This window comes from Cheilinus undulatus, linkage group 16 (assembly GCF_018320785.1).
Source record: "Cheilinus undulatus linkage group 16, ASM1832078v1, whole genome shotgun sequence".
Classification (NCBI taxonomy): domain Eukaryota; kingdom Metazoa; phylum Chordata; class Actinopteri; order Labriformes; family Labridae; genus Cheilinus; species Cheilinus undulatus.
In genome coordinates, this window is record NC_054880.1 from 12,521,553 (window position 1) to 12,537,833 (window position 16,281).

Below are 16,281 nucleotides of genomic sequence, written 5' to 3' on the forward strand. Positions count from 1 at the left end.
TCAACATAGTCAGAGGATTAATCCCACTGACCTGTATGGAGATGTAGACAGCATCCACCACCACAGAACTGTACTCAGGAGCAGCCCGCCTCTTTCTGCTGGATGCATTCAAAGGGACATCAGGGATCTCCAGAACTCCAACAACTGTTAGTTTATTAAGAGGAGGAGTGTTGGCATCCAAAACCACCCACTGACCTGAAGTTTAAAGGGGAAATAAAAATTTGAGAACACTTCAGCATCAATAAGTTCAAAATAATTAATTTTAACATACTTTTATAAATACTAAGAATAAATTTGACCTTAGAGTTAAAGGATTGCTGCAAATATAAATTAAGTGGCTAAATTAAAACTACTGACACACATCAACAGAGACAGATGAGGGATAAAGCACCATCTACATCATAAAAAGATTCCATTAAATCACCTTTCACTTGGTTAATTCAAAATGTCCTTGGTTTTCTTTATCATGTTACCTGATGGGATGACAACATCGGCGCCCTCTGTTGGTACAGTAAAGTTATTTTCAGCTGAATTTTCCCAGAAAGAGGAATTTGACCAACGACTGGAGGAAAACATACAGAGGACAATTTATTTTTCTGTTAAAAGGCCAAATATACAGTACATTCATACAGATGTTCAAACCCTCTTTTAGCCTACCGGTACTTAAAACAAAAAAAGGCCAACTCTCTATAATATTCTGTTATTATTATCCTAATATGATTTTGTTCTGACATACCCCCCACTTCATACATCATTGCATTGGAGTTGCATTATGATATCTGCTTTAAACTAAAAAAAAACAAAAAAATTGTTCTTTTAAGAGTGGAGATTTTTATTTAAAAAACTAATGAATGTGTAAAGTGAATTTACTTTAGCACCCCCTAAGGACAAAGCCCTACCTCTAATAGCTGTGATCTTGATCTTTATGTGTAAGCAGAGTTTTCACGTGACAAAAAATAATAATAATAATAATAATAACAGTAAAAACACATTGCTGCAGACTATTTTTGAACAGGCTGCTCTCAGACAGGCCACTGAAGTTATAAATGATCAATCTCATGTTCTACATCCAGAGTTTCAACTGCTGCCCTCCGGTAAGAGGTTAAGAGTTCACTGCCGTAGACTTAACTGGTTTAAAAATTTATTTATTCCTTTGTCTATAAAGATATTTCACAGCAATAAATAAGGCAAGCAGGACAATGGACTGGACTGTGATTTCTCTTGCATTTTGCACTAGTACTCTGAGAATATAATGGTATTTATGTTCTAGGTTTCTAGGTAATTAAATATTAATACTACATGTGTATGTCTGAGTGTCTTTCATGTGTAATCTGTATGTTGTTGATTGTTGACTATTTCTGCAGCATGGCGGAAGAGCCCAAGACAAACTTCTTACTTTATGGGACGATAAAGTTGACCTTTTCTTATCCTACAAATCCCATCCCACTTACATTTCATGGTCAAATATGAGTTGTTGCTATATAAAATATTTAGGTTGTTTCTGCAGTGTGCTGTAGCTCACTTGATTTAACACCGAACCAACAACTAGGGCCCAACCGATTAATCTCCTGATTTAATCCTCCAATCATAGTCTATTGAGAATAATCATCAATTGGCCAAAAGTATGCAGACAGACGCCATTGTTAACACTTGTATTTTCACTTATAAAGTGCAGGGAATATGACTTTAATAAAAACATCTGTATTTTCCAGAAGTTACTGCATTTTTGCACAGCATTTTGTTCATTATAGTTCTTTTTCTAACAATAAAAGTAACTGAAAACAGTAAAATGTTCTGCCTTCAATTGATATCTTTATAACACATGTTGGAACTACTGCAGCTATGGAGCAGCTATTTATTTTATCTATTAATTAATCAAAAACAATTTTATGTAAATTCATTCGGCTGATAAATGGGTTATCAGAAAATTTTATTCCCTCATATCAGCAGCGGCCCACAAAAATCCATATTGGTTGGACCATAGAAACAACCATGAAGGAACTATCAGACTTGTTGCTGAAATAACCATGAAGAAAAATCAGTATTAAATTTCAGTTTTATAAGTGTCCAAAAAATAATTGCATAGGCTTTGCACAACAATGTGAAAGCAGTGGACTGTTTATCAGCAACAGATTGACTCAAAGTGCTGCTACGCCGAGGGTTGTTAGTTTCAGTTAGTAAGCGCTGGTCTTAGATATCATGTAGTTTAACGTACATAAAGTCGTCTGGACGGCCGGTTGGTAAGGGGGCGAGTGTGGCTGGAGGTGCGGGTGTTGGTGGGATGCAGTTGGGGTAGAAGCAGCGGTAGACCTTGAAGTTCACATCAAAGTCCTTCATAGAGCGGTCTGCGCTGGAACGACGGCGGCGATTGCTGGTCTTCCCTGACACTAAAAATCCAAATACCATCAAAAGATAAAGATGCATAAATTAATGGCAAAGGGTTCCCATTTCTAGTTCAGGGGTCATCATATGCCAAATAACATTAAAAAATCCCTCACATTTACACAGAATTTCAGAGCTGTTGATTAAATGAAGGTAACAATCCCACTAATAAGAGATCAGTGTCATAAGACAGATACATAAAATGAGCTATTCTTTTTAAATCCTCTCAATATTTGACATGAAATATAAAAACACCAACATATGATATAGAAATGTAATGTGTCATTATGCATTCACAAATGAAGACAACATTCATTAGTATTAGAAATCCCTTGTCCAAATGTCTTATTTTGGGACATCAGACAATGTAACAACACTGGCTGCACATGGCTGCTTAAGTTTTGATTAACAAATACCAATCAAATCAAATCAACCCAGGAAGATTTCTCAGGGCAATGGTCACACACAACAAAGCACAACATAACACACAGTATTATGATGACAAATCACCAACCACTAAAAAAACACCTAAATTTAAATGATGATGATGATACAGTTCAGATATGAGATAGTACAACTGTAAGTTTCTTAGTGTCCTCCAAACTCAACTTAGTGCCATTTGTCTGAAAAGAGAACCCATATTTCATGCATTTTGTGTCACGTTGGTTCTCGTTCTCGCTTTGTGAAACTGCTAGCATTAAATCAAACTTTAAGCTCCTACTTCCTTTGTCTTTGATGGAGCATGGGGACCAGCATTAGCTACCCTACCACCTCCCTATGACTCCCTTAAAATAACTGCACAATAAAGACTTTTTTCCCCAACTTTTCTTTTTCCAAACATCCAAGACTAGCTGAAAAAGGCTCTGCAACCCACTTTTGGGTCCAGATCTACCAGTTGAGAACAATGGGCCTATGGTCTAATTGTGTTAACCTGGTCCAAGGTGTAGCTTATGTTTCGCCCAATAACAGCTGGGTTTGGCTGTACCATCCCCCAACCCCAATGAGAAAACTGGTTTAAAGATGATTGGCTCCATGAAATTGTGAAAAATGCCAAAATTGCATCAAGAACAATGCAGTGAATTCTTTTTCTGTGATATAAAACACAAAAGAAAGCAGCTAGTAAGCTGATGTTCCTGAAAACCAAAAATGATTATAGATACAGAAAGGCAACAGAATAAAAAACATGTAAAATGGAGACTTACGTATGTAAGAGACCGTTTTGGAGCTTTCGTCCCAGTACCAGTCCCCACTTTGGTTTTTGTCGAAGCTGAGTGCTGACTCTGAGCCGTTCCTGTCATCCATGATGTGGAACTTGTCTGGGGACTGAGTCAGGTTGTGTTCCATAATCACATAGTCATTTTGCTGTGTGGGTGAAAAAGTTCAAGAAAAAGATGATCAGCTTAGTCAAGAAACAGAGTCAGTTTTAGTATTATCCTGTTGTTTGAAAATTTGAGTCTGTCCTTTACCCCGAAGCTGTAGTATGTTGAAGCATAAGAGATATTGGTGATCTGGTTGCTATCTTTAAAGTTCCACAGGTATGTATTTCTCGAGGGTAGCAGGGCCATCCAGCCCTTCTTATGAGTAAGTCTCTTCTCTGCATAAGGAACTGTAGAGATGCCTGTAACAGAGGGTTTAAAAACAATGAAGACAAAAACAACAGACCATAAAACTTAACATTACTGTGGACATGTGTTATTAGTTTCTTTAAGTGCCCGTGATTAATCTCAGAAATTCTGAAATTAATCTCTAGATATTCTCTTTTTTATGCATGTGCAGAGAGGCTGCCTTTGTACTTTTTTCTGTCTTTGACTAATACTTTCTAATTTTCAGAATTTATAGTATGCTCTGCACAATATTGATCTTGCTGTCAAAAGATGTCCCATTTTTGAGTCTATATTGATGTTTTTTGTGGTGACTAACTAGTTTTTATGTGTATTTCAATCGGTACAAACCATTCTGTTGTACTCTCATGTGTTCTTGCACTTTGATGATTGCTGTTGTGATTTATGTTTCATAGATGTGATTTTTTTGGAGTTTTTATGACCTTTGTCAGGTGACCTGTCACATGACACCGTACTTGTATGTTACCTTACCTGTTCTTTATCCTTATCCGTCTGTTATCACAATGAAGACTTGTGGCGAGTCGAAACGTGTAGATATCTCTGTTTAATAAAGCATTTTTTTTTAACACCAGAGTGCCTTGGATCATCAGGTTCGACAACAATTTCTTCTATAGACTATATTTGCAAATAATCTGGCAAGTCACTCTTCGTTTTTTGCTGTTTAAAGTTTGTCCACTCGTCCTTCAGAGGACCTGATCCTGGTAACATTTTACTGACATTTTTGACCCCTTGCAGCACTCACCCTCTTCTCTCCAAACATGTCTGTTTAAGCATAGACAGTACTTGGATGAGCCACCCTGGTGTATTTTTAACAACTCGAGCAAATTTTCAAACCATTTTATATTTTCAAAAAAATTTGTATCACAGTCTGTGCATGCAAGAGGGATGTCAACTGGTGCATCCCTCCCTTAAATTCACTGACTGAGATATAACAGCTCACGTTAAAAAAAATAATCTTTTAAAGTCCTTTTACCATGTTTCTGATGATGCAGCCATGATTTCTACGGACGTAAATCTAACTAACTTGTGGCATTATTATTGAGAGGATTCGTTTATTTTTTTAAACCTTCTTTTATTTTATTAATTCTTGTTTACAAATTTCTGAAAATTCTACATTTATTGTTGTGCTCCCATGTGTTTTATGTGTCTCGTGTGTTTTTATGCCTCACACTTCTGCACGATGAATTGTCCCAATGGGGACAAATCCAGTTGTATTTGTAGTTTGGAAAGGTCTATTTATGTTAATCAAATTAATATCCAACATCAACGTATTATTATAACAACTGCTCCCCTATTTCAAGGAGGGTCCTCTGGCTCTCTAAACACACTACGCACACCCTTCAACTGCACTGCATCTAGTCACCAGCAGAGTGCAGCACATTCTCAGAAAAAGTTGTCAACAGACCACATGGCAAGTCATGCAACTGCATGTATTCCTTACCAAATTTGTTTTGCAGTAGGATGTCATGAGCAGACAAAGAAGATGGGGAAGGGTTGTTTGCTCCCAGACGGATGAAGCTGACCGTGTGATCACATACAGCGCCAGGGAAACCATTGCTCCATTCGTCACGCTGTGTACAGTGGTCTGGGTCCAGCAAAGGGCTCATAGGAACCACTTTGTAGCCAGCGTTTCCTGAAATTGATAAAACACAAGAATTTTTGAATTGTTGTAACATGCTAAACAAAGCAAGTTCTTCACTTTTCTTTTTTTTGACATATCTCAAAATCAAAATGACCTAAAGCCTAGTAATCTTATTGCCTGAAATCCATAGACCTCTCCAGTTGCTAATAACTATTTCAATTAAACATTACATTTTTGTAGATGACTATTTAAGAGACTCTGTCTTCATTGTTGCCAAAAATGTAAATAGAAAATATTGTTGCCTTCGTTTGTCAGGAATGGGATAAATAGGAAAACTGGGGAAAGAGTGAAGACTAAAAAAAAAAAGGATTGTCCTACCCTAGCCTTGGCACATTAAGTGTATTTAATGACCTGAACACATTTTAAATCTGATTTTTTAAGTACTTGGCTGTTATAATTAAAATTTAAACTACAGTTCTGAGTTGTTTTAATGACTGCTGAAAATATTTTCATTTGACAAAGGGGGTCCCGGGAGAAAATGTTTGGAAATCACTGGATTAAAACCTGGGGCATGCATCTGGAGGACTGTAGCCTCCATGTATGGGTTGGACCTAGGAACTGATAATATTTGACTGTAACCTGTTCTGATGCTCTTTTCTGCGAAAGCAAACACTCAGTTACACCTAGATCGAGAGTTAATCCAACGCTGAAATAGTGCCTCATAGATTGATTTCAAATAGAAAAATGTTATCAAAACTAAAGTGCTGTTATTGAGTGTGCCAACTGTTCAAATTATGAAAAGAAAGAACACTGAGCTACTTTTGAGTCCCAACAGTACTGACATATGAGGCAAAGAGAGTTTAAAAAGCTTACAGAAAAACAGCGTCAGGGACGGATTAAAAGCCTCCATTTAAAGCCTGGATGAGTGGAGTTACACGCCACTTGTTTATGGTCTGTTTCCACAAAGCAGTCCGGCTTGGTTCTGTTCAGTTCTTTATGGTTTAGTACATTAAACCCTGATCCTGCTTGTGTTTCCACAGTTTATGCCATCCAGTTTTGCTCATGATGGAAAATCAGCTTTTTTTTTAAGAGAAGTGGATAATTTGGCTCAGCTCAGTAACAAAAGCCTGACATTTGGCATCGGAAGAAAACTGAGACTCAAAGGGGTGCTAGCGCCTGTGGCTCAGAGTAAAGGACCATTTTGTAGAACTACACTGTTTGTCAATGGCACGTTATTATTCTGTCACTTTAATGTAGTCACTTTCCTTCATTCCGACTTATTCCTTATAGCTGTTTCTCATTTAATGATGCCCCCACCCCCCACCATCCTGTGCTATCTGCATCACATGACTGAATACTATCTATAGACTACAGTGCCTTGCTGGTGTGCAAATTACAAGAAACACTTAATATAAATTTTCAAAATATGAGACCATGTATTTCTAAGCCATAGATTGACATATTAATGAGGATAAGTTTAAGAGAAACTGAACAGTAGCAGAGTCAAGAATCAGTACCTGTGAGGGAGCCATCCATATCCACCAGCTGTACCTCATGCTCCCACTTGAAGCCAGCCTTGTTGGTTGCATTGTAGTACTGGATCTTTTCAAACCTGACAGACCAGCCACCACATTTGTCGATACACGTCCCATCGATTGTAGTTACCCCAATGGCTGAGCAGGAGGGGCAGTCGTAATTGATGAATGTGGTGTTGGAGACCAACATGCCATCGTCATATGGTGTGATGACACCTCGTGTCTTACTCGTCTCAAATGTTCCAAGCTGCCAAGTTGGGCCTGCAAGGATGGAGTTGAACACCCCGGCGTTTCCAAAGTCTCTCACTTTCGATGATATGATACGCTTGCCTTCTATCCCAGCTTTCTCGTTATTGACCATGACAAAACCACTGAACTGCACAGCACCAACGTTGACCCACTCAGCACCTTTTTCACAGTTCCAGGTGGTGAGAGAATTGAAGACAGCTGGCTCGGGAGTTTTGGAGTTGCAGCCTCCGTTCTTCATGGGGAAGAAATCTTGGAAGATCCAGAGGCCAAACCAGCCCTGAGAGTGCACCGTGTTGTTAGAGAACTCACCAAGGGGAACCTTTTTCTGGCAGATGTTTCGGTCAAAGGACGGGCCATCAGGATGCTCGTGCATGCGGTACCAGAAGCCAAAGTGGGTGCCCCCTGCGGCAGCATTGTTTCGGATGATGTTGTTGGGATTGGTGACCCAGTAGGCGGCGGGCGTGACATCGTCATTCAGCAAGCTCATGCTCTGCTTGACAAACACAGCCAGGTTGTACTGCAGGATGTTCTCTGTCTCAATACCGTCCTCAATGAAAAAGGCGCCACCCATGATGTCAAAGATGACGTTGTGCTCCACCAGCAGCCTATGCGTGTTGTGGATAGTTACAGCCCTGTTGAAGGTTCTGTGGATTGCACAACCCCTCACATATGAGCTGTAAGCCATGTCTCCCATCAGATGCCAATGGATGGGATAACGTCCCAGCCTGAAGGCTTGTCCCGCATAGGTCACCTGCAGATTAAAATAATTGAAACATTGAAAGTTTCCATTTGAGGTTGTGCAAGTACAAACAAAAGCAAAAAGACCAGAAAAGACTAGCAAAAATAAAGAAAGCAGGCGTAATCAGATCAATCTGTTTCAACACATTAAGTATCAGCATTTTACCTCAACATATTCAATTCTGCCTTTTGCTATTTGATTAGTTTGGGTATTTCCTGTGGATGAGTGGATCATGATGCAGCCTCCAAACTCATCACTGCCAGTTTCCTCTCCAAACTTGCCTTGGAAGCATGTTTGGGTGCTGAATTCACCTACAACAATGAAAGAGAAGGATGTGATATACGCATACATCAGCTATAAAAGATGCTGTCATGATATCAAATTTTGACAAGAGTGTATTACCAAGGAACAAATAATGCCAAATCTTACAATATAGAGTCTATTTACCAGGGCATTTTGCCTTTTTTGGGCATTTTGCCTTTAATTGATAGGACAGCTGAAGAGAGACAGAAATATGGGGAGAGAGAATGGGAGAAGACATGTACCAAACATGAGCTGAGACTGGGAATCAATCCCACAACCAGTGCACTGAAGAATTCAGCCCCTGCCTACGGCTGCCTGCTTCACCCACTGATCTACACTGGCATCCACTTAAGCCCTCTGTAATAAAAGTTCTACAGGCATGAAAAATGCACAGTGCTGGACGCTCTATGACTAAAATGATAGATGACAACCTCTTTTCACGAGGAAGACAAGACTCTGACTTACTAAAAATAGATCTTTAAACTACTGAGACAAACAGTAAGTTTAGTTTTTAGATGGGAGCTGACACTGAGATCTCAACTGTTGACATCTTAAATATGTGATCCCTAAAGTAGAGAGCAAAAGAAAAAAATGACATTGCAATATAAATTTCATTTCATTATGCTCATCTCTGCAAGTTAATCCCTGATATTAAATTGAAGTTTTGATGTTAACAATGAGCAGTCACACAGCTCTAGGTTTTAAAAATGGCAAGTTCACATGTTTAGAGGTTCTGCATGTAATCTACAGGTAATTTGCTTAAAATAAATTAAAAGAGTTCAGAAATTTAAGTTGTTTTCTGTTACATTAAGATTTCTATGATTCACATTTAAACAATACCTGTGTTAAAGCCATCAGGACAGGCCTTAATCTCGTCTTGCCAGGCTTCATCGACGGATCCTCGTACCACGACGTTCCTGGTGAGCAGACCCACTTCAGCTCGACCCTCGAACTGTGTGCCATCAGGAAGCTCGACTGTCACCCCAAGATGAGTGTACTCGAGTGGTCTATCCAGGGTTAAAGTCTTTCCATCAGCCGACACAGAAGCAATTTTTCTTTTCTCGTTCTCTTTCTGACTGTGCCTGAAACATGATTATCAAAGTACAATGTCATAATTGGCAATAAATTCAAAACGTACTTACTGAATAGTAAGGATATGTGATCATAATGGCATCATGAGTTCAGAGTTCTTTAATACTAGGGGTAGAAATGTGAGGTTGCATTACTCTGTCAGGCATTGTGGACTATTGAGATTATTTTTTAAACTCTACAGTGTTTGGTTACTTTGTAGGGTGCAGTTATTTTCATTTATAAAGTTTAAATTTCCTCCAAAGGAAATGCGTTCTATGTTTTGACCATGATACGTTTTTGGTGGGAAAACAACATAAAATGCAAATAAGAGCGTGTGCATTCTAGAGCAATGTATCATATTTATGATTTATGAAGCTGGAAAAAAGCTGGTACAGTGGCTACTCGAGCAAAATCCTGAGTCATGTTTGTTACTGATGGACAACACACAAGCTTATGTAAACACAGGATGGGATGTTGCAACGCAGTCTGAGCACAGCGCTTAATATACACCTGCTCTAGTATTGCAAAATAGTGACAAAAAAGACAGAGGTTTTCTGGATATAATATAAACTGCTTAAAATCGTTTGATAGTGCATGAACCAACATTAATTTGTGGCATGCTGGCAGGTCACGCTGCTACAGGAGCAAACTGTTCTTTTTACTGTGTTTTGTTTTGCCGACTTCTTTTTCTTGTAATGGCGGCTATTAATCATTTATGAACATCACTGCCACCTGGTTGGCGGTAAATACCAACATTTGTTTGCCACCCCCCAACTGTAAGGAATACATAAACCGTTGCACTCCTAGTAATAACTACATTTTATTAACATTTCCTCAAGTATTTAAATTTCTTTGGCATCAATGATTTTGCATCCCTGCTGTACCTGTGGCCTGTGGAGGCGATGACAATTTCATCTCCTGCTTTCCATGTCACCGCCTTCTTCAGAATCAGTGTGTTGGAGCCCTCATTCGCTGTCTGTGCGAGGTGGGTCCAAGGGACAGGAACTGGAATACCTGGAGAAACAGGTTGTCAACACTGACTTACACCTGATGAGATCAAGTGTCGGTGATAGAAACCTCCCTGCAGGACACACGACTAACATTACCTTGGTAGCCATCTCTCATTTGACATAATGACATTTGATCAGGGTTTTTTTGGAAGATTCAGGTCAAAACTATTTCAGTTTTCCGTTCCTTAAAGCTCAATACTGTAATTCAGTAACAGCAGCAGTATTCTGATCCTCATCTCAAAGCTCCTATAGGGAACTTTTTGTTTATGTTGTTTTTGGTACCCCCCTGTGGACAATGCCGTAGTCTGTTGTATATTTTTTACAATGTCAGAGGTTTTCTGGGGGGGAAGAGATAAAAACTCTTGAATCTAAAAGCCAATTGCATATTATTAATGGTGTCATTATTCAAATTAAAAATGGTTCAGGAAGCATTAAAACAATGTTTCAGGAAATCATGCAGTATGTAGGAAAGAAATATCAATGCGTCTTTCAGCCAGTGATACAAATATCAGGAAGCATCACCTCAGTTAAAGACAAAAAGGAAGTTCTGTTAAAAAAAATATAGCACCTGCCAGCAACTCTACTTAACATGGAACTCCCCTTTGTGTAATTGAACAATAAGATTCACATAACCTAAATTTATTTTTTTTTGGATGGAGAGAGGCAAGCTGTTTCTTGTCTCTGTGCTATGCTAGGTGAACTATCTGCTGTATCTTGCTTCAATTTTAACAGACAAGGGAGGGTTCTTTCTCTTTACCTCTGGTTTTTGTTGGTATACATACCATGCAGGTCCAGAACTCCCTCTCTAACAGCCAGTGTCTTGGATCCATAAACAGGAAGTTCAGGTGAGCGCAGGTTTCCATGAAGTGTAATGATTGCTTTGTGCTGGAATGGCGCCCCCTCCTGGCCAACCTGGAGCTGACCTCCGTCTGTGATCAGGATGTTTTCTGCCTGCAGCTCGATGTCAGCTTCATCAAACACCAGTGTCCCTCCTTTGCGGGAGAAAAAATAAGTTAAAAACAAAAATTCTGGTGTTAAAAAATTATTGCTTTACTATTTCACAAATTTTATGATTTGATAATGTTAAAATTTTCATCTTTTTTGTGTTGATGTAGGGCTGTCAAACGGTTCAAGTTTTTTTATTGTGATTCATTTCAGTATTTCTGTAGTTAAACACAATTAATCTCCTCTATATGTCATATTTTCCACTATTTTTCATAAAAATATTCGTTTCATTTTTGATTATCGTAGAGTCTAAAACTAAGGCTAATTGTCCTCCGATTTAGATACAGATCTTTCATATTAAAATGAAAGTTCTGAACTTAGAGTACATCAAAGATTACAACATTAACTTAACCACAGGGAAAGAAACTTGTTATGGATTGAAGAGGAAACAGTGGTAACAATAAAACATAAAGTGTTTGCTGACATAGGGTTCCGATGACTTTTGCTTTCTACTGTGCTGTCTGTAAGTTTGGTGGACCTTATTTACATCGCTGTAACTATACTGCAGTGGCTCAACCAGTGTGCTGAAAGGGATGATAAAACATTAGATTAATCACAATTCTAAAAAGTATGGGCTTCATTAATTGGAATAATTGCATTATTGTTGATAGCCCAACTTGAATGTATTCTTTTTTCACCAATTCAAATTTCAGATAAAATGCTCTCTGTGCATTTTGAGAAGCTATATACTTCATACCTGAACAAATTTTTTAAGAAGTGTATTTTACTCGTTAAAAAAGTTCAGGAGTACATTTAAAACAAAGGGAAAAGAACTGGGGAAAAAAACCACGACAGCTAATGCAACAAAATCTTGTCAGTTGTGAAATTAAAATATATGATAGACTTCTATTTGAACCTTGGATCAGAAGCATTTTCACTACTGGGGTGCTGATGTCCAATAGGATTTTCTGTCCTTTAGTGATGACAACAAATGAGCCTCTTTCTGGTGGAGGCAGGCCACCCCATGTGTACTTGGAGGACCACACGTCAATGTAGAAGAAATCTGCCTTATCCTGAAAACAGGGAGACAATGTGATAAGACTCCAGGAACATAATAATAACTTTATTTGTATAGCACCTTTAAAAACAGAGGTTTGCAAAGTGCTTTGACAAGAAGCAGAAACACAATAAAACAGAGCATCATCATAACGCAAGCAAAAACATAAAGACAAAACCACATCAACAGGGAACCCGTGAAAGATAAGGCCAGCAATGTAACATCATTATCGTCCTAGTAGACTCATTACAAAGTCCAGAAACATTAAATTAATCTGATAATAGGTCTCTGCCTTCTTACCATCTTTGCAATGCCTTGATCTCCAATGCTGACTCTGACTTTAGTTTCCTGGGATTTTGGATTAGAATTTGTCACACACATGATTTGTGTGTTGGTTGCAGATTGAACGTCACAAACGGAGCCTGCAATGGTCACTTTAACTTTGCTTTTGTCGGTGCTGTAAGGTGGGAAAAACAGGACATAAGAAAGATGAATTTAACAACTCATACATATAGTGAAAGAGAAATAAACCCTGGGTTAAGCTAGTGTTGATGGAAGTATAAGGGAAGCTTCTGATTCACTGCCAGTGGTCCATGATCTGGGTGTGGCTCTGCACTGTTACATTGTAATTACTCTGCAGGGATGTTTAGCTCTACTGCACCTGAAACCAGAGCCGGTGATGGTGAGCAGTGTGCCTCCAGCAGTGCCTCCTCTGCGTGGAGAAACCCCAGAGATCACTGGAGTCAGCTGAGATTTGTAGGTGAAGCCGTTTGATATGTTGACAGCATCATTCTGGTTGATGACAGCAACCCCGCAGCTCAGCTCAGAGTCAGTGCCTAGAGTGCAGACAGGACAGCCAGACAGAGAGAAATATGCAACAACAAAGGAAGGAATCAAGATGAGTGCTTAGAGATAACAAACGGTAAAAGATGTCTCATTTTCTGTGACATGTCATTGTGCGATCTGACATGTCTATCACTCTGATGATGAAAGCCAAGCCACATTCCTCCCTGATGGTAATCTGTCTCTGTTAAAGTTTAACAAGACAGAACCAGTTTGTTATGATGAGTCAGGAACTAAAAATACCAGCCAGAAACATGTTCTTTCCATACAAAACTAAAACTTGAACTTTTGAACCTTAATTAGGAACACAAAAAGCTTCTCCTTTTTTTCAGTGGTAATAGTAACTGTAAAACACCTCTGAAAATTTTGATTTAAGATTCATTTTAGTTTTCTACTTAAATTAGTTCTTGTTATTGTAATTATAATAGTAATAAAGTCACTACCCCCTCTCCAGAAAAAAGAAGAAAAAAACAAAAACAAAACAAAAAAACAAAAACAAAAAAAAAACAGGTCTAATGTGCAGTAAATGTGTAAAGGAAGTTATATGATCAAAATAAATGCTATCTTTGGCATAAAAAACTGTTGATTTTTGATACGAAATAACAGTGAGATCATTTATAAAAATAAAATCCTGAAAATATTTAAATATCTGGTATTCAACAGGACTGAAGTTGATTAAAAGATTTAACCCAGAAAGTAGATAAAAATCATTCACATATACACAAGGCATGGCTATTTTAAAAAAGAGACTAACGCTCTCAAACAATTTTATAGAAGATAAACATTTTTGAAAGTCTTTCTCCTTCAACATGCGCCCCTTCTGCATCAACACACCGCTGGATTCAGGTCTTCTGCTGATCAAAGCAGTGCAGTAGGTCTTCCTCAGAGAGGTGTCTCAGAACCTCTGTGGTTCTTTTCTTAACTTCTAACACAGATTTAAAACATGTTCCTTGGAGCAAAGATTTGATCTTTGGAAAAAGGAAAAAGTCACATGGTGTTAGATCAGGTGAATAGGGAGGGTGATCAAGCACTGTGATTTGTTTTTGGGACAACTGCTTTACCGAGAGCGCAGTGTAAGCTGGAGCGTTGTCTTGATGAAGAATGAAACCATTTTTCTACAGTTGTAGTCTCTTTCCTGGGACTTTTCCTCAGTTTTTCTAGAAGTTGTTTGTAATCATGTTGATCGCCGTTGACCCTTCTGAAACCCACACCTCCAAAATAATACCCTTAATGTCAGGGAAAACAAAAATCATGGCCTGGTTTTCCATTGCACTGACTGCTGTTTTGTCTCAGGACCACACTGGAAAATTCAAGTTTCATTGCATGTAATCAATCCTTCTAACAGATTTAGGTTTGCTTCAGCTTGTTCCAAAATGTCTACACAAATTTGCTTGTTTTTTTCCATTTGATCAGGATTCAGAAGTTTTGGGATGACTTTGGCACACACTTTCATCATGTTCAAATATTCATGCAAAATTTGCCTGAACTGTCTCTTTATCAATGGAGACCATTTCTGCTATCATTCTTACACTGAGTAAGCAATCACTTGGAATGATTTGTTCAGTTTGTTGAATGTTTTCAGAAGTTTTTGATGTGCATGGGCCCCCAGATCGTCATCATCTTGAACATCCTCTGCCTTCACAAAATTTTTTGTGTCAAACACACATGTACATGACATGCAGCGTTCCTCATACACCTCAGTTACTATGTTAGATTCAGCTGCTCTTTTGTTCAATCTCACCAAAAATTTCAGAATAATGTGTCGCTCAACTTTAAGCTAATCATTTTCCAAAAAAACACATTTATTTCAGTCGGTAGCTAGCAGTGAACTAAAGACATCCCTTATTGGAAGCTTGCAGCAGTTGCATGTGAATACCCAACTTTTAATAAATAACACTCAGTGTGACTGTGAACCCTGCGGCTTCATCCTCATAAGTGCAGTCTCATTGTTTAACAATCATACCTTATATAGTATTTTTTATGAATGTTTTTGAAAGTGACATTTTTGCCCTTAATGGCCTTTAAAGATAGGAAATTTGTACTGGGTATATTTTGTATGCTTTAAAAAAATTACAGAAATCAGATTTTCAAAATTTACCCTGAAAAAAAAAAACCTACAAAAAACATGCCATCTGCAGTAACAAATGTAGAATATTTTCAAAAGAAAAGGGGAAAATGATTCATTTGGACAAAAGTGTCCGTCATGATACAAGAGGGTGAAGAGCTGTTCTGGTATGTGACAGTAAACAAAAGCAAAGGGAGAGACAAAGACTGGAAATCTTTTAGCTTAAATAGCTTTCCAAATTAGGAGTTTGCGTGTGATGGGAGAATTGTACAGTGAGCTATGTTAAGTATGACTCAGTTTGGCTCGAATTGTCTGCCTGAACTGGCAAGCATGCTTCACCTCATGTAATGAATATAGTTTGGCAAGACTCTGGCTCCTATTATTATTAATTGTACCATAACCAATACCTCATCTCTGAAAACAATGTTTTGATCAGGTCGATACTGTAAAAAAATCTACGAGTCATTATTGTCTTCTGAACAAAACAAAAGGGTGATCCTCCCCATTCTCTCTGGAAAAGTTCATGGTGTTCTCGACGTTTTCAAAAGAAAGCATGTGATCCTGCTGGTTTCTCATATATTTAGTTTCTGGCTAGTTATAACAAACAAAATAATGTTTGATGGACAAAATAATGCATGTTAATAAATGAAAATGTATCCCCATTGATACTACACAATGTGGACAATAGGAAACACTGGTCACACTTAAGGAACAGGTGGTTGTTGCTATGAGCTCAAGGCAATCAATTAAAGCAGCTCTGATCTTCTTAAATCTGGATTTGTGCTGGGACTAAGTAAGTATACATTGCTGACTTTTTTTCTGTCAGTAAATCAAACTGAAGCTATTAAAGCTAAGCGACAAACACGATTAAAAAAATC

General features: G+C 38.2%; 1 protein-coding gene across 1 annotated transcript in view; it reads right to left on the reverse strand.

Annotated features, from left to right (window-relative positions):
• LOC121523525 (fibrocystin-L-like) overlaps positions 1 to 16,281 on the reverse strand; it is a 66,098-nt gene that overhangs the window by 13,854 nt on the left and 35,963 nt on the right. Inside the window, exons 41-54 of the mRNA XM_041808444.1 lie at positions 13,157 to 13,331; positions 12,796 to 12,952; positions 12,355 to 12,511; positions 11,276 to 11,485; positions 10,368 to 10,497; positions 9,253 to 9,494; positions 8,275 to 8,420; positions 7,104 to 8,121; positions 5,446 to 5,637; positions 3,849 to 4,000; positions 3,585 to 3,744; positions 2,216 to 2,387; positions 474 to 562; positions 32 to 195 (exon numbers count right to left, since the gene is read on the reverse strand). Of these exons, the coding sequence (XP_041664378.1) occupies positions 32 to 195; positions 474 to 562; positions 2,216 to 2,387; positions 3,585 to 3,744; positions 3,849 to 4,000; positions 5,446 to 5,637; positions 7,104 to 8,121; positions 8,275 to 8,420; positions 9,253 to 9,494; positions 10,368 to 10,497; positions 11,276 to 11,485; positions 12,355 to 12,511; positions 12,796 to 12,952; positions 13,157 to 13,331 (3,164 nt within the window). The remainder of the gene's footprint in view (positions 1 to 31; positions 196 to 473; positions 563 to 2,215; positions 2,388 to 3,584; positions 3,745 to 3,848; positions 4,001 to 5,445; positions 5,638 to 7,103; positions 8,122 to 8,274; positions 8,421 to 9,252; positions 9,495 to 10,367; positions 10,498 to 11,275; positions 11,486 to 12,354; positions 12,512 to 12,795; positions 12,953 to 13,156; positions 13,332 to 16,281) is intronic.